Source organism: Chelonoidis abingdonii, chromosome 1 (assembly GCF_003597395.2).
Source record: "Chelonoidis abingdonii isolate Lonesome George chromosome 1, CheloAbing_2.0, whole genome shotgun sequence".
NCBI lineage: Eukaryota > Metazoa > Chordata > Testudines > Testudinidae > Chelonoidis > Chelonoidis abingdonii.
In genome coordinates, this window is record NC_133769.1 from 44,817,903 (window position 1) to 44,840,664 (window position 22,762).

The 22,762-nt window shown below is 41.2% G+C and overlaps 2 protein-coding genes across 2 annotated transcripts in view; both read left to right on the plus strand.

Moving 5' to 3' along the window:
• The window catches only part of LOC116818142 (V-type proton ATPase subunit S1-like), a 92,000-nt gene extending 82,146 nt beyond the window's left edge, over nt 1-9,854 (plus strand). The window contains exons 10-11 of the mRNA XM_032768837.2: nt 776-1,013; nt 5,168-9,854. Of these exons, the coding sequence (XP_032624728.1) occupies nt 776-1,013; nt 5,168-5,377 (448 nt within the window). The 3' untranslated portion in view covers nt 5,378-9,854. The remainder of the gene's footprint in view (nt 1-775; nt 1,014-5,167) is intronic.
• A 6,483-nt stretch (nt 9,855-16,337) lies between these two features.
• The window catches only part of SLC13A1 (solute carrier family 13 member 1), an 87,201-nt gene continuing 80,776 nt past the window's right edge, over nt 16,338-22,762 (plus strand). Inside the window, exon 1 of the mRNA XM_032768830.1 lies at nt 16,338-16,467. Within this exon, the coding sequence (XP_032624721.1) occupies nt 16,440-16,467 (28 nt within the window). The 5' untranslated portion in view covers nt 16,338-16,439. The remainder of the gene's footprint in view (nt 16,468-22,762) is intronic.

Genomic DNA, 22,762 nt, shown 5'->3' on the forward strand with positions numbered 1-22,762 from the left:
CAACGAGAACACTTAAAGAGAGAGGTAAAATGAGTCTGCTCTACAGCCGTAGCTAACAGCCAGTTGGCTTTTAGTTCATGCGGTAGAGGCTCACACACTAAGCTCCAGAGGTCCTAGGTACAATCTTGCCCGCTGATGACCGGGGTCTGTTGGCGTTACACATATTATCTCAATATTTTTCTATTTTAGAATACTTGGAAGGTGCTCATATTTTAGTGATGGGGGTTCTAAACATACCTAGAGTTATAAAATTTGCCTCCAGGTTTAAATTCAGGTATTTGAACATGCAAATGGCCAAGAAACAGTTGCTATGATAAATCAAAGTGGTTTTCATGTCTGTACCCTTCATAAAAATACTTTTCTTTAAAAAATTCCATACAAATATTTATTGCAAAATACTGCAGTTCTGCTGACAGTCTTTCAGCTTCTGCTGGTTTATTTATGAAATATGGCACTATAAGAGTCCCCTGCAGAATGAAACAATAAATGCTTATTCAAATTACAAAAACATTGCTTATTATACAAAACTGTAACAAGTGGTAAAACAAGATTCACAAAGTCACTTCACTCAATGACCTGTCCTCGTGTATGAGGAGATACTAACTGCAGTCTCCTGGGAAAAGAGCTAATGATGATTAATCTCGTCTGCCATCTGTTCTTCTTTGAGTGATGGTCCCTGTTGGATTCTACTGTGGGTTAAGCATGCACACCAATGAATATTATAACTTTTTCCTTGTCAGTTTGACTCTATTTATTCTGTTTTTCTTCTCTGTAGATTTCTCATGACCCAGAAGTTCTATAAAGGCTCTGCTCGAAAATGGTTTACTTTAGATTCTGTCGAGATTGCACATGACAACCAAATTGTCGCTAGATTTAATGTCTCCATCATCTCTGCTCCTGCAGAGTATTCATTTCATTGTCAGCTGGTGGGAACCAGCAGTCTCTATGGTGCAAAGCTGATTCCAGCCAATATTGAAGCAAAGAACTGGGATGTTTACCTTTCAGAGTTCCAAGTGAGTACACTGCCATTTCAGAAGCAATTCCAGTAATGATTACTTGCTAGAGTAGGTGTTGAACAGCATATATTCACAACACCTGTACTTTTAGTTCAACTCTAAAAAAAAACATTAAAAGAAAACTATTTGCCCACTATGGGTGCTATTGAGCAGGAGAAAGAGGGAGCAGGCAGCTTCTGAACAACATGAGAACAACTGAAAAAAACAAATCACTATAAAGTCATCTACAGAAAGGGAAAAAAACAATAGACAGTAATACACTCAATCAAGGTAATGGGGATAGGGGAAGACATATTATAAAATGGGACCCGACCCCAACCTAAGTTATCTTGGTGAGACAAGAAGCAACCCGTCTCTCACTGCTCTCAGCTTTACTTGGAGGCTGGGTGTAGTTCCCTAGCTGTGGGAAGGGATGGGATATTAGTAATTCCAGGAGACTTCCTTCCCCCTGGTCTATCAAGCGAAGCTGTAGTAGCACCCCCTTGCCTACCGGGTCCCCGGAACACTCTGGGATTGGCTTTAAGGCTGCAACCCAATTACCCTTCCTCTTGAGGGACATCACAGCTGTTAGTTAGACCCCAGAACTGAGCCTGTACACTGGAGACTATAGCAAGGGAGCTTCCAAATCACCTCACCCTCTTGTCATGGTGCCTCCTCCCCAGTTGCTGCTCTTACCCATGTCAGATCTGTCTATGAGGTGGAGTGCTCCCACCCAGTTACCAGAGAGACCCCTAATAAGTAATATACCCCTAACTGGGGTAGTAGCTTTATCTTGACCTAAACTGTTTCAGAGGCGCACACACAAATCACCAAATCAAACAAAACAGCTTTATCTGTCTCAGAAATGGCTAAAAATGGGAGAGAACTTGTTGGCAGGTTTCAAAATATACTGAAGAGTTGCAAGGTTTTAAAATATACTAAAGCAATCATTATGCTATTTCCTACAACCAGATGAAAAGACATATTAACCTGTGCACTCTATATTTATATTTATACACATAAACAAAACCCCACTTCAAATGGCAACAGTCTCTTCTATGATGTGGTGAAACTTGACTCTCGGTTTGATACCCACAGCAGAGGTGTGTGATGAGGTTAATGCCCTGCCCACTAGGTTATGACTTCACTCAGAGTTCCACACAGATTATCACAGCAATGTCCAGGCCCCTTTTTTTTCTCCTTTTGGGCAAACCCCAAATCTTCCCCTACAACAGAGACCCTGGTTCGAAAGGTCACTAGATGCTGTTCCCCAGTAGGCTGTATGAATGAAGAAGACCCAGCTCCCAAGCAGGTGAATGCGCCGCACTCTTTGCAGTTTTCTCAGCTCTTGGTTTCTAGTCTACTAGTTCCCAAAATCTTTGGGCAACTGTTTGACTTGTCTGGAACAACCAGAACCCCTCCACCCTCTCACTGTATTCTCTCTGATATCCAGTGAAGCTCTGATGATGCCAGTATAGCTCTTTTCATAAGATCAGGGTTCAGGGTGCTCAAGCTCCACTAAAAGCACAGTTCTCTGGGAGATGAGCAATGACTGCAGACCAGAGTCCAGCATAGAATGTGGTCATTAATCTGTACCAGTCACAGATGGCTAAAGTACCAGCACCAGTGTATAGATCAATGGTGGACTGTTCTAGTATTTTGAGGTTCCTTTTACTAAGTGTGTCTTCCTTTCCCTTTAGTGCTGTCTGTATAGTCTACTAAATGAAAGCTTGTTATTGTTTTGAAAGCTGCATCCAGGCTTTTCATTTTTCTTCAGTGTCTGTCATACTTGTTAGTAGCCCCTTTTGCTGCTCAGGGCAAATGCCCAAGACACCGAGGCTGGGAATTTTAGGAATTTCAAGGCTAAATTATTTCAAACCTCATCATTTACATGTTGCCCTTGAGGATACCCATCACAATCTGCACAACAAATCTATGTTAAGGTTTCGTTAAAGGTCAAATGATTAGGAAACACCATTCAAAATGTACAAGGCACTGCACAAAATACAATTTCATTTTAAAAATAAAAAACAGTAAATACAAAATAGGCAAACCTATAACAATAATACTAACTGAAACACTAGAATTAAAACCTACAGTGGGCTGGAATCCTTAGCGACAGATTTATATAGAAGTAACTAACTAGGATTATGTATCTATGTATTTTTAACTTCTACACAGGTGGCAAATCTGCAGGGAGTCACATCTTTATTTGCCAGCTGGGATCCAACAACACCCGTATAGTCATGATCAAATATCAGAAAAGCAATAAGAGAACCTGAAATAAACTACAGATGTTTCCTAAAAGTAAACATAGCATTTCAAGAATGTATAATTAAATCTCCCATCTAAAGGTTTGCTAGGCATAATCCTGTTTGAATAAGGAATAATATCACCACATACAATAAAATTCAGTCTTCCTGGCTGTAGCTCCAACAAATTTAATTGCCCTAGTAAAAACTGATTGATACCTCTGTTAAGTACCCTAAAGTGTCCTGGAAGAATGGTAACAAGCATGTATTGTTTCACAGAAGATCAATCCTTTGAGAACCAAAATGACATGAAGTATCATCTGCTTTTTTTCAATCAATCTTTCAAACCATATTGTGTGGCTCCCATTCCAGCTTTAGTGTGATGTCTAAACAGTGGTTTAAGATGAAATGCCCTGGCAAATGCATCACTTACTAAAGCTGTGTACAAACTCAGCCCCCCAACCCAAATGTTTGTTTTCCATAATCCTGCTTGAGTCAGAAACATACAATTGGATATAGTGCAAAGCAGTCAGATTTAACAAGTTAACTACTATGGTAACAATGAGAACAGTCTTTAATTCTTGAAAGAGGCCCAAGTATGCTGGTACTTCCAAAGATGTCTTTATCTCCACAGGGGCCAAGTCCTCCTCATCTGCTCTAGTTTTGCAGATCATGCAGAATTGCACTAACCATCATTTTGGCAAGCCATTGTAGTAACTGAATGAGAGAGCACATGCACATTTCCAAACACTAGAGATAATCTGGGTTGCAAAAGTTTGCATCTCAAGCTGCCTCCTAGAGCTGTGAAATATTTTTTTTATTTATTTTCACTAAGCAATTACTTTATAAATTTGTACAAATTCATTACAAATGAATAAATACATCCCTGGGAAAAATAAAACAAAACGGCTTCTCTGGGGGATGCTCACCCTTACTATCCCCTGGTGAATTGGGGACACAAAAGACCTATGGACAAAATTCTTACTAGCTAGAAATCCAGATCACTCTTTCATATGAAAACCTAAGTATTTCTAGTACAACCACCATGTTACTACCACAAAATCACACCGTAGTTCATGGCAGGTCAATGAATGGTAGTGATGTATCCGCTTGTATGTCCATTTTGCTGTTTCTCTGGTAAATTTGTATTTCAGAATTACATACACAGAGATAATTATATAAGGAGCAAAATATATTAGCTATCTTTGGAATTCTGCTTTCTTGCTTATATTTGCATGATGGGGAAAGGTGATTCAAACAACTGACTCACAAAAATATGCGGTGTTGCCAATTCTTGTGATTTTTATCACAAGTCTCATGATATTTGGTGTTTTCCTGAAAGACTCATCTCCCAGAGTCATGTGAATATATGAGAATCTCAGTTCTTTTTTTTTCCCCTTCCCCTACTCCTCAAGTAAGTTTCTAGCTTTCAGAGTTGTGGAAAAAAGCTTAAAAACACACACTAATGCTCAAACAGTGAAATAAAATAAAATAAAATAAAAAGAGCCCCAAATGTGTTATTTTTTAAAATTGTCATGATTTTTAAGCCAACCTCATGATTATGGGAGTCTGACTCATGATTTTTGAACATTTAGGTTGGCAAATCTGAAACAGTTATTAAGTGACATTGGTCTCATACCTCCCTTGGAATTTTACCTTTAAAATATTCCTAAGTGTCTGAAGTTTGGAAGCACAACTTCCTTTTTGTAAAACAAATAACTGTCATGCATCCGAAATTTCCTGGAAGGAGAGAGAAATTGAAAAATCATCCTGAAAAGGAGTTGGTGCTCAATCCTCTTCAATAGAAATTGAGGGCACAGTGTTTTTCAGACCTGGATTTTATAGTGAATATATAGATCTTAAAAGTAGATTTTGTTGTGTAAATTCATTTGGGCTCACATATTTTTTTCTTGTTCTCAGATTCAAGGCTTCAATATTCATAATAACTTGTTTTCCTACGCAAGTGACTGTACATCTTTCTTCTCTCCTGGAATCTGGATGGGCTTGGTAACGTCAATAGTTTTATTATGGATCCTGACCTATGGAATCCACATGATCATGCAGCTCACAACAAACAGTAGATTTGATGATCCAAAAGGCCAAGTTCTATCAGTTCCTCAAACAGAGTAGCAATGGATTGTTTTGATATTGCTTAAATGTTTCTTATTAGTAAGATTAAGTTTTTGTCACGGTTATTTTTAGTAAAAGTCAGGGACAGGCCACAGGCAATAAATAAAAGTTCACAGAAGCACACAATCTGTCTGTGACTTTTACCAAAAATAAAGAGCGGGGACTGACTGCCCAGGGGATGGACAGCCTGAGCCCATCATCAGAGGAGGATGGGGGCTGAAGTTGAAGAAGTCACAGAGGTTTGTTAAAATCATGGAATCCGTGACCTCCATGACTAAATTATATCCTTACTTATTAGTGATGTGTGATTTTTATGTTCTTTACGCTTTATAGTGAATGTACTCTAAGCAGTTACTGTAATAGAAAGGTTTAGTAAAACTCCACAAATCTGGGCAATGAAATCCTTCCTGAAAAAGGGAACCTTATTCTTGGCAACACTGATGATTCTACCAGCTGTTACCCATTTGTTCATAGTTGTCTGAGTTAGTCTACACTGCAATTAAAAAGCCACTGGCATCGAGTCTCAGAGCCCAGGTCAGCTGACTCAGGCTTGTGAGGCTCAGGCTGAGGGGCTAAAAGTTGCAGTGTAGATGATTGGGTAGATGATCGGGCTTGGGCAGGATCCCAGGCTTTGAGGTTCCGCAAGGTGGGAGTGTCTCAGCCCAAGCCCCAATGTCTACACTGCAGTTTTATAGCCTTGTAGCCCAAGACCCGTGAGCCCAAGTCAGCTAACCCAGGCCAGCCACGGGTCTTTTATCCCACCGTACATGTACCCTTAGAGGCCTAAGGTGAAGCCAATGGCAGTCTGGACTCTAACCAGCCAGTAGAAAGAAAAGTAAGAACTTCCAGCAGAATCATTATTCTTGGGAGGAGAAGGAGGAGGGATGCTTATGTTTTTTAAAAAAAGACATTCCCCTGGTATTTTGGAGATAATCTTCGAAAACAAAATGTTTATTGAGAAATTGTCTATTGAAACTTCTCAAGTCTCCTTTAAAGTTTTTTTCCGTAAGTATAAAGAATATCACAAAAAAGATATTAATTACACAAGAGGCAAAAAGGTAACATTTTTTATGACAACTGGCATATGTGTTTTATTTTGACAGTGTGAGTAACAGCTGGGAAAGTGGTAGAGATACATAAATGAAGTGGAAGCATGTTTTGAAAAGGTTTACTTTTTAAAAAAAAGACAACATTATTCAGACTACCCTTCAGAAATGGCAGGAGCTTTGCAAAAATGCGACTTCTAAATTATTTCTAGAAACTAAAGTTAAATGGGAATGAAATATTTAAAAATGAATATTGGAAACAGAGATTAAAATAATGTTATCCTGTCATAACAAAAAACATATTTTGGATATATTTGAAGAAAAAAATTAGCCTAGTGTTTGTAAAAGCCAAGGAGAGTTTGGTGCCTTACTCCCATTTCAATTTTAATGGGATTTTGCTGCTAACTCCCTTAAACACCTTTGAAAATTCCAGCCTTAAAAGAGACCTGAAAAGGATTTGTTGAAAACTGAAAACCTATTTGTAGGGTTCCAAAAGGGGAATCTTTCTCGCTGTTGTTCAGAAATATATTAAGCCATTTATTGTAGAAAAATACAAATGATGTGGAAAAAAATCGATCCACGTGTTGTGTTTTCAATCAGATCAGCCCGAGGCCCTTTTATTGATTACCAGTGCGCAGGGAAGAACCGTTGTGGAAACGGCCTCCCCGAAGCTAGTTACAGACGACCTTATAAAGCTTAAAACCACAATCTTAATACGCAAGTTACATTCATCATTTTCTTAATAACTGGTTACAAAACATTGCAAGGCTATAACTGATTGGAGCAGGAGTAAATTGATTCCATATTACGCTTTTCCTATTTTATGTGGTTACATATTGACAGCAAGGGATATGACAAAAGTTGTTTTGTTTAGTCTGGGATTGTTAGGTACTTTCCGCTGCTTCCTCGGTGCCCCTCCCCCGCCCCTTTTTCTAGTCTGTCCGGTTCTGGCCGCTTGACATGAGGTCTGGGCCTACATGGCCTTGGATAACACTGGATTTTCCCTCACACAAATGTGTGTATCTCTGAGGATTCCTAGATACTCTCTTTGGTTTCAAACACAGATCTCGTTGAAAAACCTTCAGTGTATATTGAAAAACTGTGGGATCATTACATACATCGGCATTACCAAATCCAGTTAGCACCTGGCTGAAAGTGCAACATAATCACTCTAGATCAATTGTGTCTTGTTAGCAGACATTTCTTTCTGAGAACACCAGATGAGTATACACTAAATAAATAGTAGACTAAGGCTATGTCTACACTGCACTTCTGTCATTAAAACTTTTGTAGCTCAGGGGTATGAAAAAACCTCCCCTGCATGACATAAGTTTTAATGACACAAAGCGCCAGTGTGGACAGCACTTTTTCAATGGGAGATGCTCTCCTGGTGATGGATCTACCACCCCTCATTCGGGGTGGTTTTGTTTTGTCAACAGGAGGGTTCTCTCCCAGCAACAAAGAGTGGCTACATTGCGCACCTTACAACGGCGTGGCTGCAACATCACAGCCGTTGTAAGGTGCACAATGTAGACATAACCTAAATCAAGTGACCCTGCAAAGTTTTTCAAAATCTAATGTTATGCAATGTTGTATCACAGTGAAAAGTGGTGGTCTAGGGCTAGTCTTTACTAGAAAATTAGGTCATGTTAGAATGCTAGCCTTGAAGATCTGTGTGAATTAACGCAGTGTTAAACACAGCCTTGCAGTCTGTGTAGACAGTACCAGTTATGTTTAGCATTGACTCAGCTGGCTGCAAGTAAGTTCCTTAACATTCTCCCTTTTGAGCTATCAAGTTGTAGCATTGCAGTGACTATGAAAAGCAGATAATGTAAGGTTGTTATGCTAATGCTGTAGCTTGTCTACATGAGGAGGCTCTTGTGAAGTAAGCTGGGGTATGGTTTTAAATCCCAAGAGCTATTCCACACTAGTTCCCTCTGTTGATGCTCTTAAACCAAATTGAGTGCCTTTTTGTGAATTCACTTAAAACACTTCCAAAATGTGTGTTCAGAAGCCTGAACACATTAAGACTGAGCTGAATGCATGTACAATTAATAAAGATATTGTGCCTTCTCTAAAGGTGTGATAAATGAAGGGGGGCAGGGGTAACTCCCTTTTATGGACCCAGCCAGCCAGTTAGCTATAAAATTCCTCTTAGTAGCTGTTCTCTACTTGCTTTACCTGTAAAGGGTTAAAAGTCTTACTGCGACACACAGGTAAAAGGAAGTGAATGGGCACCTGGCTAAAAGAGCCAATGGGAGGGCTAGAACTTTTTAAAATTGAAATAAGACTCCTTTGTCGGTCTGTTGTTGTTCTTGGAGAGAAGCAGACACAGCGCAATTATGCTGTAAGAAACTTGGGGCCAGGTATGAAAAATCATCGGTATCATACCTAGAAACTACTCATTTAAAATCCCAGATATGTTAGTAGATCAGGAAATGTCTAGGAAGACACGATTAGGTTTATCTCTTTATTTCTTTATGGCTTGTGGACTCTTCTGTGCTAACACCAAATGCTTTTGTTTTGCTTGTAACCTTTACGCTGGACCTCAAGAACGTTATTCTTGATGCTTAATCCTTGTAAATGTTTTTTTTTTTTAAATCTAGCAATAGCCTGAGTTTCCAGAGGTATTTTCTTTCTTTTTGTTTTTAATAAAATTAACCTTTTTTAAGAACAGAATTGGATTTTTGTGTCCTAAGAGGTTTGTGCATGTTATTTAATTAGCTGGTGGCAACAGCTGATTTCCTTTGTTTTTCTTTCTCAGCTGTTCCCCAAGGGAGGAGGGTGAAAGGGCTTGAGGGTACCCCATAAGAAGGAATTCCCAAGTGCACCATCCTGGGTTCTCAAAGGGGTTTTGCACTTGGGTGGCAGCATCTACCCATCCAAGATCAGAGTAAAGCTATAACCTTGGGAGTTTAATACAAGCCTAGAGTGGCCAGTATTAATATTTGGAACCTTTGCAGGCCCCCGCCTTCTGCATTCAAAGCGCCAGAGTGGGGAATCAGTCTTGACTGGCAACCTGACTACTGAGTACATTGCTAAATATTACAAAAGCCACTTGTCTTCAATGAGAACTAATTTCATGGCAAGTTTGATGTCTGAATGCATAACATTTTTAACACTCACATCATACTCTAAAACAATCAACTAATTTTGTTGTAACTTTCCACAAAAATATCTGTTTTTGGTCTTAGAATAAACATGGAAAATTATTTGCAATAAAGAATTTTTTAAAGAAAGTTATGATAATAAAAATAAATTAGTGCATTAACAATTTCATTCTTTGTGGTGGTTTTGATATCACTTGTGTAACAGTAGCCAATGGAATCAGAGAATGCTGGTCCCCTGTCATGTGATAGGAGTCTAAACTTTAGTAATCCTGGCTTATGTCATATGACAGGAGCCAGGAAATAAAGAACAGTCTCTTACCAGCAAGTCTGCGTTTCATATCTTTATTATATTGAATAAGAAGTAGACTAAATCTCTGGCAAAGGAGTGGAAAATGAATCCACCTGAATACAAAGGAACAGGAAGGAGAGGTTGTAGTGTTTGCAGATTTTCCTAGAATCAAACGGCATTGCAGAGAAACCGAAGAGGGTGAAATCCTCCACACTGCTTCATGAGGCAGGCCCAGCAGCGTTGGAGACCTACATCGAATTCTCACAGGAGCAAAAGGGAAGCACATTAGAAGTGTAATGTGCTTTTTTCCGTACAAGAATATCACTTGAGGAATACACATTTTCTTTGCAGGAAACAGGCTGCCTGGTGACATCATGGACAATTGGAAGTAACTTTTTTTTTAAAGCAAATTCATATGAATTTGGACTATTTAGAGACCAAATTATTGGGGGTATAACTGATAAGCAGAGTAGAACAAGATAATTATGAAAAATAGACTTTGCTGTGCAAACAACTTTGTCATGTTTTTTACCTAAAACCAACAAGAGGTTGGAACAGACTTTGCTCTGTACGGACTCGATTATTATGGGTCCCTACACAGCACTGTAGAGAAATGAGAATGTGAGCTCTTTCTCTACCTTCCTCTCACCAGCAAAGTGTCATAAGCTTGCCCAGATTGGGGAGTCTGGGTTGGGGGATGGGTGCCTGAGAGTCACAGTTCCTTGGAACGTCTCCTAGGCCAGCACAGTTAATAGAGAAATTCCAACAACATATTCTATCGTATGACAACTTTTTTTGCCAGGTAACATTCATGTCAGGTATGTCAGGTGCATCCCAGGCCTAAATGTTTCTGGTTGCATAAAACAGCTTAGAGCCGATTCATGCTGTTTCCACTTACTTGTGAAAACATACCCATTTTGGTCTGCCTCCAGTAAAAGAAAAGGTTAGACAGGTCTGGAGGAGAAAAGCACTTGAACCTGATCCAAAGCTCATTGAAGTCAATGGAAGTTTTTTCTGTTGACTTTAATAGGCACTAGTCAAATTCTCAGAAAGTTTGTGTATATAGATAGATATAAAGGGGAGAGTGTAAACAGGTACTTTTTAAAAAATAATAGAAGTTAGTAGTTTTTCTTTAAAATATATAAAGAGTTGAAGGTTTAAGTAAAAAAAAACAGAACTCAGCAGAGATTAAAATAAAATTATTTTACATTATAAAAAAGGAAAATTACAATAACCCAAATATTTAAAAAATCATACAGAATCAAAAACAGGCAGAGGTCAAAGAATAAAAACATTACGGGGGTAGGGGAGGACACTGTGTCCTAAGGGCTAACACACTATACTAAACCTCAAGAGAACTACATTCTATTCCTGGCTCTGCCACTGGCCTGCTGGGTGACCTTGGGCAAGACACTTCGCTTCTCTGGCTTGGTTTTCCCATCTGTACAATGGGAATAATGATACTGGCCTCTTTTGAGATCCACTGAAATAGAGTTTACAATTTTAAAAATAGCAGTTGAAAGTGGGGAAAGTCCCCAGGTCCATTGGCTTCCTCTGCTGAATTATATAGATGCTTCCTTGGCCTGTCTGACAAGAGGCTTGAAATGTTTGAGTCACTTGTGGAGGTCAACCTTCCTTTTATGCTCAGGGAAGGCCTAACATCAGTTAAACCAGGAAGATATGCCGTACCATGTTCCAATTACAGGCCAATTTCACATTAATATTGCTGTCAAACTACTGACAGAAGTCCTGGCAATGAGACTGGAGAAGGCTTTGAGCTCTATCCTGCATCCTGGTCAAGCTACATTTGACAGAGGCCATTGTTTCTCCAATAGCCTTTGACAACTTATTGATAGTGTAGCAGTGAAATATGATCATCCGAAACCAACAGGCCATTTTAGCCTTGGCTGGAAAAGGCCTTTGATAGGGTAGAATGGAGGTTATATGTGTTATCCTACAAAATGTATGTTTACCCTACAAAAATATGATTTGGACCCAACTTCAGTCCCTGGATTCACATGTTATATTTGCACTCAACCTCTCACATTACAGCCAACAATCTGACCATGGAAACCTTCAGGGGTACTAAGCAAGAGTGCCTGCTGTCTCCATTACATTTTGATTCGGCTCTTGAGCCCCTGGAAATAGCTATCCAGCTTCATCCAGATATCTGAGGCATATATGTTGGTTTCACAGAGTATGGGCCAGATGCCCTTTTGTATATATCCAAACCAGAAACCACTATTGCAGCCCTCCTATCACTATTTCAAAAATTCGGAGCAATATCTGGTTACAAAATAAATTGGGAAAAATTGGAACTGTTAGAAATCTCCCAAATAATTAGTGATACAAATAAGTAGAATCTTCTCATCCTGAGCATGTGGGGAAGGGTTAAAACAATAAAAATGAATTTTCTGCCTAGGCGCCTCTATATTCTAAGCAGCCTACCTCTATATGTCTTTCCTTCTTATTTTAGAAAACGTAAAAATATTATTAGAGGCTTCTGTTGGGGCCTGGTCAGTGCCCACAAGTTTCACTCAAAAAATAGCTCCCTATAGCCAATTTGGGTTCCCAGACCTACAAAAATACTGTTACTGTTATACGTTTAGCATGTCACACATGTAAAATTGGTTTCAGCATGCTAACACCTTTATTCCTACCTGGGCAGAAAATGAATAGGTATTAATGTATCCAAGTCTCCCTGAAGCTCTGCTCAATTCTTCTTTTTGGCCAATTGAGAAAAATAAGGTGCCTACAGCAGTGGGTGCGCAAAGGGTCTAGATTGTCTGGGCAAAGCAGTACCAAATTCATCCTTACCATCATGCAAAAGCACCTAGCTGGGTAACCGAGACTTGTAAAATGGGGTGAAAAAACCCTATAATTTGGAAGAAATGGCTGAACAAGGGCATCATGTGGATTTCACAGTTAGCCAAAGATGAGGGCTTTGTCTCTTTTCTAATACGAAAGCAATGACATAACCTGCCACCCTCAGTGGAGTGGTAGTATATGCAACGAAGACACTTGCTAATGTATCAGTTTGGTCTGGATGCCTTAGGACTTCCAGAGGCTACTGGGAAGCTTGGAAATGCTTCATAAACTCCCCAGGCCCATGTCCACTGTGTGTGCTTTAATAATGAAGAAGAGCTCGACTGGTTTGGAGTTCTTCATGAAAGCATGGGAAAGTAAGTTATCACAGCCTTTGAAAGAACCCCAACGGCAGAGCATATTATAGACTATTAATGATGCTTCTGTGGATTTCAGGCTACGCCTGACACTGCAAAAGAGTCTATTGAAAATATATTGGATGACACAGAAGTTGTACAAGATGTGGGCCTGAAAATAGTGCTTGATTTCAGCAACCAAATCTCAGCTGAAAATTATATCCTAGGTTATGTGCTACTATGGGTTCACATCCATCACAAAGGCTAGGGTTTTTGCAGGATTCAATGATTACCAAGCATGTGATTTCAAAAATGGAGGAGCACACATGCCAAGACTAGAGCAGTGGTATTCTGACCTGTCTGAGTTATCAGCAAAAGAAAGAATAGCATATCATTGATTATATCAGCAATTATGGCAATTTGAAGAAATTTAGACTTCATTTCTTGATACATTTGGCTAAAGAATGCTGACATAGCTCAAATAATACCAGACTTGCCTTCCACATGATTTCTCTGCTTTTTCCCTCCTTCTCGCTTCCTCTCTGTCTTCTCTTCTCTTTTTTGACTATTTGTGTATGCCTTTTGTTTGCTTGCTTGCTTGTTTTAGCCCCACCCTAACATGTTATCTCTGTGTAATACACCTCTACCTCAATATAACGCTGTCCTTGGGAGCCAAAAAATCTTACCGCATTATAGGTGAAACTGCATTATATCGCACTTGCTTTTATCCACCAGAGCGCGCAGCCCCGCCCCTCTGGAGTGCTGCTTTACCACGTTATATCCGAATTTGTGTTATATCAGATCGCATTATGTTGGGGTAGAGGTGTATTGTCTGATTTTGTAGTTTCTGGTCTTGCAGCTTTGACAAGGTGTAAAGCTGTAATGCATAATCTTATTGGCTAGTCTGTGAAATGTGGGATATTGGGGAACTATGATGAGGTGTCCACCCCACACAAGGCCTGAAGAGGTAAATTAGGCCAGTTAACCTATAGGCTGAACTTGGAGGAAAAACAGGGAGTGCTAAGGCCTAACTTGCTGATGAAGTCTGGCTGTGGGGGGCGGAGCTGGATTGGGTTTATAAAGCCAGGAAGCTGGCAACAGAAAAGGGGCTTCAGGGAAGTAGTCTGCAGTCACTCTCTGAGAGCTATATATGAGACTACAGAGTTCTATAGTCTGTAGTTATTCCCGGGGCGTAGGGAGTTGGAGCTGGTACACCTGGGAGGGAACTGGAAGTTGTAAGAAGGAGTCCACGGAAGGCACAACAGGGTCTGAGAGAAAGCAGATTGCAGTTGCCAGGTAGAGGACCCCTGGACAGGAACCCAGAAATGGTGGGCAGGCCTGGGTTCCCCTACTGGGCACTGAGGAAGTGGCACTATCAGTGCAGTGCTGGAGACTACCTGAGACTGTTTGTGCAGTAGGACTTTGGTACCCCCTCGAAGGGGAAACCATATAGTGACTTGGCTGTAGGCTGAGTCATGAAGAAGAAGCTGCAGTTCCTGGAACAAGAGAGGGGCTGCAGAGAGAGGAAGAGACAGAGTATAACTAACTGCATCCGCAAGAAGGGTCATTGGCCAGGCAGGTATAATCCCCAGAACCGCCAGGAGGTGGTGCAGTCATAGCAGTGAGTAGAGTCCCCTGTCACAGTAACACAGAGAAGCTGTAAATCACTTACCCTTTTTGCACTTTTTATTGTACTTTCCTTATGAAAATCATTAAACAATCACAAATAATAGCAACTGAGTGGGATTACTCACATGCTTAAAGTACTAAAAAAAAAATCTGCTAGCTCATCAGCTTCCCATCCTTTCTGCCAGGAGAAGAGGAGTCTCATTGCAGCTGTAAGTTCCCCTTTTCCCTCTGGGTAGAGTGTGAGATAAATAATACTGTAATGAACAAGCTAGCTCATCACTGCGCACCATTGCAACAGCCATAATATTTCCAGTATAGGCAAAATAGACTCTCCGTTCAGTAGGAGCCAGAGGCTGTGTGAGAACAGGAGTAGCAGATTGGAGGCAGCTACCTGGGAGCCAGTTGCTAGGGAAAGGTCAGGAACTGAGGAGCTGTGACAGGACAGCCGAGGGATGGACAGAGACAACCCTGTTGCTGACAGGATGCCAGCAGTTGCCTCAGTGAGAGGATACAGGGTTGCAGCTTGCATGCAGATAGTGTTTCTTAGAATGTAGTTCTTTGGGGGCAGAGACTGTCTTTGTTCTGTGTTTGTACAGGGCCTAGCACAATGGTGTCCTGGACCAAGACTGGGGTTCATAGGTGCTATGGTAATATAACAAATAATAATAAATCTCTAGGGATTACACGTGAGACTGTTTCCTTCACACCCCTGGACTGGACTGCCCTTAGGTAGGAATCACCCTAACCATTTTGCCAAACAGGATAGAAAATGTTTTCAGGGTCCCCCTGGAGCTGCTGAACCAAAAAAAAAAAAAAAGAAGAAGCCCCAAACCAAAAACATAGACTGCCAATTACAGCAGAGCAAAACAAAAGAAAGGCAACTTCCATGGTGCTCCCTGGAAGTTGCCATGACCTCCCACCCCTAGAACCAGCCCTATCTCTTGGGGCCTCATTGGGAACTACTGTGTTTCTCCTCTTTGTTGAAGCCTCTGAACCACATGTGTTTAGGGTGTTTGCACCTTTTATTTCTGGCAGCCATAGTAAAAAAGTTCTGTTACTTCCTTGGACTAGATGGGTGTTCGTAGGCCGAAGTCTGTAGAGCCTAGTGCTTAGAGAATGTATAGTGCTGGCTCCAAACTTTTGGGCCACAGAGCATGCTTTGTAAAGCCCTGGCATGTCACAGTCCTCACACTTTGCAGTGGGTTATGCGATTACAGTGCAAACTAGATTTCATGCAACTTCTTTCTTGGAATGGCTTAAAACTGGAGCTGACTGAAAAAAAAACACATTTTTGTGGAAAATGTGTTCTTTTTTTGTCAATAAACTTGGAAATGTTTCAACCAGAGAAACTGATTGCCTGTGAAGTTTCAAAATCTTCCAGGGAAGAAACCTGGGCCCCTTTGTTGTTATACTGATAATGATCCTCCATTCAGAACAATTCATTCCACACTAGAACTTGCTACTAACATGGGCAGAGATGAAAGGGCTAATTCTTTAGAACTGAGATTTCGTAAGATGAAAAGCCTGAAAGAAATTACCGGAAAAGAGTTGCAAGACGTTGCCAAGAGGTGGTTCCCTGCTGTTCTGGTATGTAATTGTAGTCTCTCTCACTTTACCTGTGTGGGCCCATTGTGTTCTTAACATCTCTCCCGTGTGGGCAGAAGGAGGTTTTACTTTAGGCACAGTCCAAGAAAGAAGAACCTGCTCTTGATTTCCTATTGATAAAGTTGCTTGCAACTTAGAGCCCATGCATGCTGGGATTTTACAACTTCACTGAGACTTTCCATCTGCCTCCTGTTTGAATATAGGTTCCTAACTCTTGATTGGATGGATGTCTCTATGGATCCAGGTTCTGGTATGTTTTTGAATTCTCATTATTGAAAGTAGTTAGAGTTTTAAGAACTCACATAGACCCAGTCAATTTTATAATTTGTCAAAAATTATTTTTCTGAATCCTTATCTTTTTTTTCCCTTTTGCAAAGCTGTACCTGGCGATATGGGAGACCGGTGGAAGCAAGTTAAACCAACTTCCACCTGCTTTAATACTCCTTTAATTAATCAAAGAGTAGTCACATTGATTAACAGCATAATGTTAAATGTTGCCCTTGAACTTCCTGTGCAATTCCCATTGACGTAAATGGGAATTCAGTGGGCAGCATAAACACTTATGTAAAATACTTTTATAAAGCAAGGAAGAGTTAAAATATATTAAGTTTTCTTATGCAATAACAATAATGCTTAATCCTTTAAACTGTTGTTCATTAATAGCTCTCAAAGCAATACATAAGCATTATTCTTTCTATTCTATAGATGAAGTAACTGAGTCACAAAAATTGGTTAAGGGACTTGCCCAGGGTCGCACAGCAAGGCATAGAGCCAGGACCAGAATCTAACTCCTACTTCAGCATCCTTTCTTCTGACTTCTTGAACGTCATACTTAACTGTACCTTCAAAGGGAATCTTGATGGAACAAAGACTTCAGGTTCAGAATGTTTAGACTCTGCATGACTAGAATGCATTTCTGTTGCCAGTGTAATTTAGAGCAGCCTCAAGGCTGTTCTAATTTATGCCAGCCTGTAAAGACCCTTGTGAGCCCTTCACAGCTGAAATGGTAATACACTCAAGCCATGGCCCTCTCCCATCCCCAGCATACACTTATGCCATGTTCTGCGAGAAATGGGGGCGGCATAGATCCATGTCCTCTGGGTTTTCAACCCCCTGGTATTTCTAAAGCAGTGTGAAGGGGCTGGATTACAACCAGGATGAGATTAATGCAATCCAGTTCTCTAAGGACACTGATATGTCCCGGGCCCCCATGGCTTCACTATCCAGCTAATAATAATAGTGATGGGGGTCCCATCCCCTCAGAGTGGCAGAGTTGGCAGCATTTGTAATCTGCCTCTTCCCAGGAGGGGGAGCAAGAGCCGCCTCCCTTCATGGGTAACATCTGAAGGGTCCCTCTCCCTTGCTAGAAAGGCAAGTATGGCAGCAAAGGAGCAAGGGGTCTTGGGTTTCACTCCAGTGAGATAGATAGGGAAACTCATACTTCTCAGAGCTATTGTTTCAAGTTGTCTGCAGATGTCACTGAATTGGTTACATGCAGGTGTGACCAAAAACACCCCTATAGTCACACTCTACAACACATTATTATAATAATCTTGTTGCAAAATACACCTTGTGAGGTATCATCTAAAACTAGCAACACACTGGTCATTAATACTGTTGTGAAATATTCTTGTGAAAATTTGGGACTGGCGAGAGTGTAGCGTCACCTTACCAGTGGTTAACCAAGACTGGTGGAGACCAGTGGAAGTCTGGTGTTGCAGGCAGGCTCCTGAATCCAAAGCATTGAACCAGGGCTGTCTATATAGACATTAATGGCATGCTTATTGCTGCCTGTGGACAGCCAAAGCAGAGACTCACAGTGATGAACATCATAAGGCACTCAGGATTACAGGGTAAAAGGTGATGCAACTCTTTACCAGTCTGGGTTGCCCCCCAGAACTTTGCTGCAGGTCAGGGTTTTAAAATGCTCTCTCAGTCTCATGGTTATAAACTCACTTTTTACATAAAAGCTGAGATACTAGTGTCATCACAGACTGCAGAAGTGGGGGGACCTTATCATAGGCCTCTAATGCCTGTGTTTTACTTGATGCACAGAACAGACTCAATCGCAGAATAATGTGAAAACAGGCAAAGCAATTTTTTATTTGAGTGAATATACATGGGGGGAGAAAAATGTGACTCATTCACCCAGTTCTAATTATAACCAACTAGTATTACAGCCACCAACTAGATACAGTACTTTTTTTTGCATGTACAGCATGTGTAGCCATTTTCAGCATGCATGAGAGAAGTGTCAGAGTTTGCACTGACTTACACTGACTTTTTGACAGAAGCTGGGCATGAGTGACAGGGAAAAGATCACTTAATGATTACCTGCTCTATTCATTCCCTCTGGGGCACCTGGCGTTGGCCACTGTTGGAAGACAGGATACTGGGCTAGATGGACGTTTGGTCTAACCCAGTATGGCCATTCTTCAGTACATCCCCACTGACTTCCCTGGGGATGCTTTGGGTGTATGTGAGGGCAAAATTTAGCCCTTAATGTTTTATTGCCTTCTATTGACTTACATATAGTGCTTGCAGCTAAATCTTGATGTATTGATACTGAAAGGGAAAAAATATTTTTTTTATATATAGATAGGCTACCAGCTTTGTCTGGGAACAGAAACCTTTCACCTGTTGCAATATTAGTCTGGGCCTGATTCTGCTGCAGGTGCATGTGCAGATCTCCCACTGAAGTCAAAGGGAACTTTGAGTGGGGGTTGATAGCAGGACTAAGCATAGTTTGGATAAGAACTCACAAATGACTATTCAGATTTCCCACGGCTGAACCCTTAAACTTGTTCCTGGATTAAGAGATCACATAAATCACTGTGTGTGGACAGGGCCAGCTCCAGCTTTTTTGCCGCCCCAAGCAGCGGGAAAAAAAAAGAAAAGAGAAGAAAAAACCAGTTGAGCTGCCGCCGAAGTGCTGCCGAAGAGGAAGTCAGGGAGTGAAGGACCCGCCGCTGAATTGCCGCCAGAGAATAAAGCGGAGCGATTGAGCTGCCGCCAAAGTGCCGCTGCCGCCGACCCAGATGTGCCGCCCCAACAGTGGATGGAGTGCTGCCCCTTTCTATTGGCTGCCCCAGGCACTTGCTTCTTTCGCTGGTGCCTGGAGCCGGCCCTGTCTGTGGATTACAAGAGATACAGCCCCTGCCTAATGCATGATCAGAGAAAATCTCACCTGCTGCTTGTTGTGCAGCCATTGAGTAACTCCTGGCAGCTAATTACTCTTATCACATTATCAGACAAGTGAAGGACACCGTCAGTCACGTTGCTGTCTTTAACTGGGATAGACAAAGGCTTCACTTCAAGGATTAGGCAAGACTGTGCTTGTTGTTCATTAAGCAAAATTTTCATGTCATTTAATGAGCAGTGCATGTACCAGCTGTAAACCTAGGACTGAGTGCCACTGTTATGCTACTTGATTGTCATTTGGAAAACTTTTTATTGCAACACCAATACTGTGACGAGAAAGCATATGACCATCAAAATTACTGGCAAAAATGTAAGGCAAAAATGATATTATAGTTTATTGGGTCCAAATCAGAGGACCTTGCTACAGATCTTTGAGCTATAATTGTATGGTTATAAGTTACATATAGATATGCAAGGAGGACAAAAGGGGGCATTAGGAACTGAGAGGAGAAATGAAGTCTGCATGTTAGAGTTCTAAGCAAAAACATTTTATCATCATTATGCATGTTAAGCAGTGACAGTGCTTAACAAATTTGGTGCTACACAAGACATGAGACGATCTAGTCTCTACCCTGTTGAGCTTTCAGTTTAACCAACCATCCTAAATACATTTAATGTTATGAAACAAAAATATACGTATGTAGGAACTCAGTATCTTGATATATTGTTCAGTGAGATGGCAATTGTGACATGATACCTTCCATTAATAAAGGGCCTTTCATCCGTAAAGATCCCAAATACTTTGCAACCCATAGATGGAGAAATCACTTCAGCTGTCATTGGAGTGTAGCTGCTTCTTGGGCAGAACATAACACATTGTTTAGCAGCATGCAGTAACACTAGGCAGTAGTTTAGGACATTGGGTGAATACAGAATGCTGCTGAGACCATATTGGGAAAATACGCAGGAAGAATTTGACCAAGATACTAGGGCTAACACACTTTCAGAAATGCCATCGTTATTCTGTGAGAAGGAATTTGGTTATGTCGGAAGCTCAGTGGTTCAGCAATGACTCAGGGAGAAGTGCCAGTCCCCAGCACCCCTTCCTGCAGCAGCTACTTGTTTTTTAGAGATGTGCCATGAAATCACTAACCAAGTCCTAAATTCGCAGCTGTAGCTGGTATGGCAGGAAACCATTTAGTCAGGGCCTAACTTTAGTCTTTTAGGCTCACCACATAAGGAAGCTCTTGTAACCCCTGCTTATTTGTCAACAGTTTAGCAGCGTCACTGAAAGAAGGAGTGACCAGATATAGCCCAAGTTCCTTGCTGGGCCTCTTATTTGCATGCATTCTAGCTGATACTGAAAACTGAGCAGAATTCCAACTTTCTTTTATCCAGGTAGGTGTGGTTTTAAAATCAAGAGCACTAAAACTGTGCAATGTGCAGGGAAGAATGGCCATGTTTGATCTTCATAATACATGCCAAATGCTAAGGAAGTGTATTTAAAAAAACAACAACCCCAGTGAAAAAGAGAAGAGGAAATGCAATAACCTTTATTCCTGCCCCTTTTCCCTTCCCTTTCTATAGGAGCACAGAAGCTGTCTGCTTTTCAGCCCAAATAAATCAGGAAAACGTAGCTGTTTTCAAACACCAGGAATGTTTTTGGCCTTGAAAACTTAGATCTGTAGGAATGCATTTGGTGTTAAATGGAGAATGAGAATACAGTCAAGCTTTTTTAAACAGCTCATTTTTGCTCTGCATAAAGCATCTACTTTCACAGGCAAGTGACCAAGGCAGTGTTTGTTCTTGGGAAACAGTTACCTTTATCTCACCGTGAGGAATCAGTGACGTCCCACTTTGAATTTATCTTGCTGCTCACATGCCTGGGGAACATGGTGTCCTTCTCTGCGCTACACATCCATGCAGTTGCTGGGCATGGTAGCTGTCTGTTCAAAGGTTGTGACTTTTAAGTAAACACTTACAATGACACTAACCTCTTTAGAGGAGGTGGGGCCCACCCTGTCCCACACTAGACAAGATTGCTGGTCCTGTGGCTGGGTATGGAGGGTATTCATGCTTAACTTTCACCCTTCTGCTCACGAAGGCCTCAACCAAGTCCTAAGGCTGAGATTCTGCCCCTCTTCTTTAGGGATTCCAATGTGACAACTACTCAGCATGTGTTGGGCATGGCAGAACCGGGCTCCAGATGACTGCAATGGCCAAAACTCCAACTTCGTGTATAATAAGGCAGCACTTTCAAACTTGTCCTTCCTGTTTGTTTAGAAGCTTAGCACATTGCTCAGAGCAGTTGGAAAATGGAGAGCAGATCTGAGAGCAGCCTAAGTACCATTCCAATCCCTTTGCACAGGGAAAAGCTGCTTATTTGTTTGGGAAATAGAGGTCATAACAATTAACTTGTGATATTTCAGTCATTTCTATGGCAACAGACTCTGATAACAAACAGGACTTCACTACAGGATCAAATCATAGCTTGCAAAATGGAAAATGCAATTCAGAAAGTTACCAGGGACACTATGAAGTTCCTCTTTAAAATGTGCTTATTCCTGTAGCTCTTAACATTCGGATTTTCTCTGTTAATTAACTGTGTTAATTTCTTCAGTGAAGTAATTGTTGCTCTGGTGAGTGATTACAAACAAATCAGCACAGATTTCTTGCAGTTCCCAATGCAAACGAGCTGTGCACATGTTCTGTGATTATAGAGACTGTCCAGGCACTGCTTCCCCTGAATACCCAGCATAACATCATCCAAAGAGAAGCCAAAATTTTTGATACTTCAAACACAAGGGCTGTTTAGAGACCAGTGTACAGAGTGGGTATTTTGAATCACATCATTCCCTTAGGTGATACTGCAAAAGCAAAACTTCTGGGAAAGAGATCATAGAACAGACAAGACTCTTTTTGGCCAGCATTATTGCATCATTTGCAGAACATCTGCCTCTTGGAGGCTGAGTATCCTAGAGGCTGTAGGTATTTGTGAGGCAAAATAAATAAAAGAAAATCAAGTGTTTCAAACTTCTAACTTCCCCATTCACACCATATACCCTCCTAAGGTGAGCCTCTCTGCTGCTACCATCATAAGAGCAGGGTTTCCCAAGCTTGGGATGCCACTTCTTTAGGGAAAGTCCATGATGGGCCAGGCCGGTTTGTTTACCTGCCGCGTCTGCAGGTCTGGCCGATTGCGGCTCCCACTGGCCATGGTTCACCGCGCCAAGCCAATGGGGGCTACTGGAAATGGCGGCCTGTACATCCCTTGGCCCACGCTGCTTCCCATAGCCCCCATTGGCCTGGAGTGACGAACCGTGGCCAGTGCAAGATGCAATCGGTCGGACCTGCGGACGTGGCAGGTAAACAAACCAGCCCGTCGCACCAGAGTCTTCTCCTAC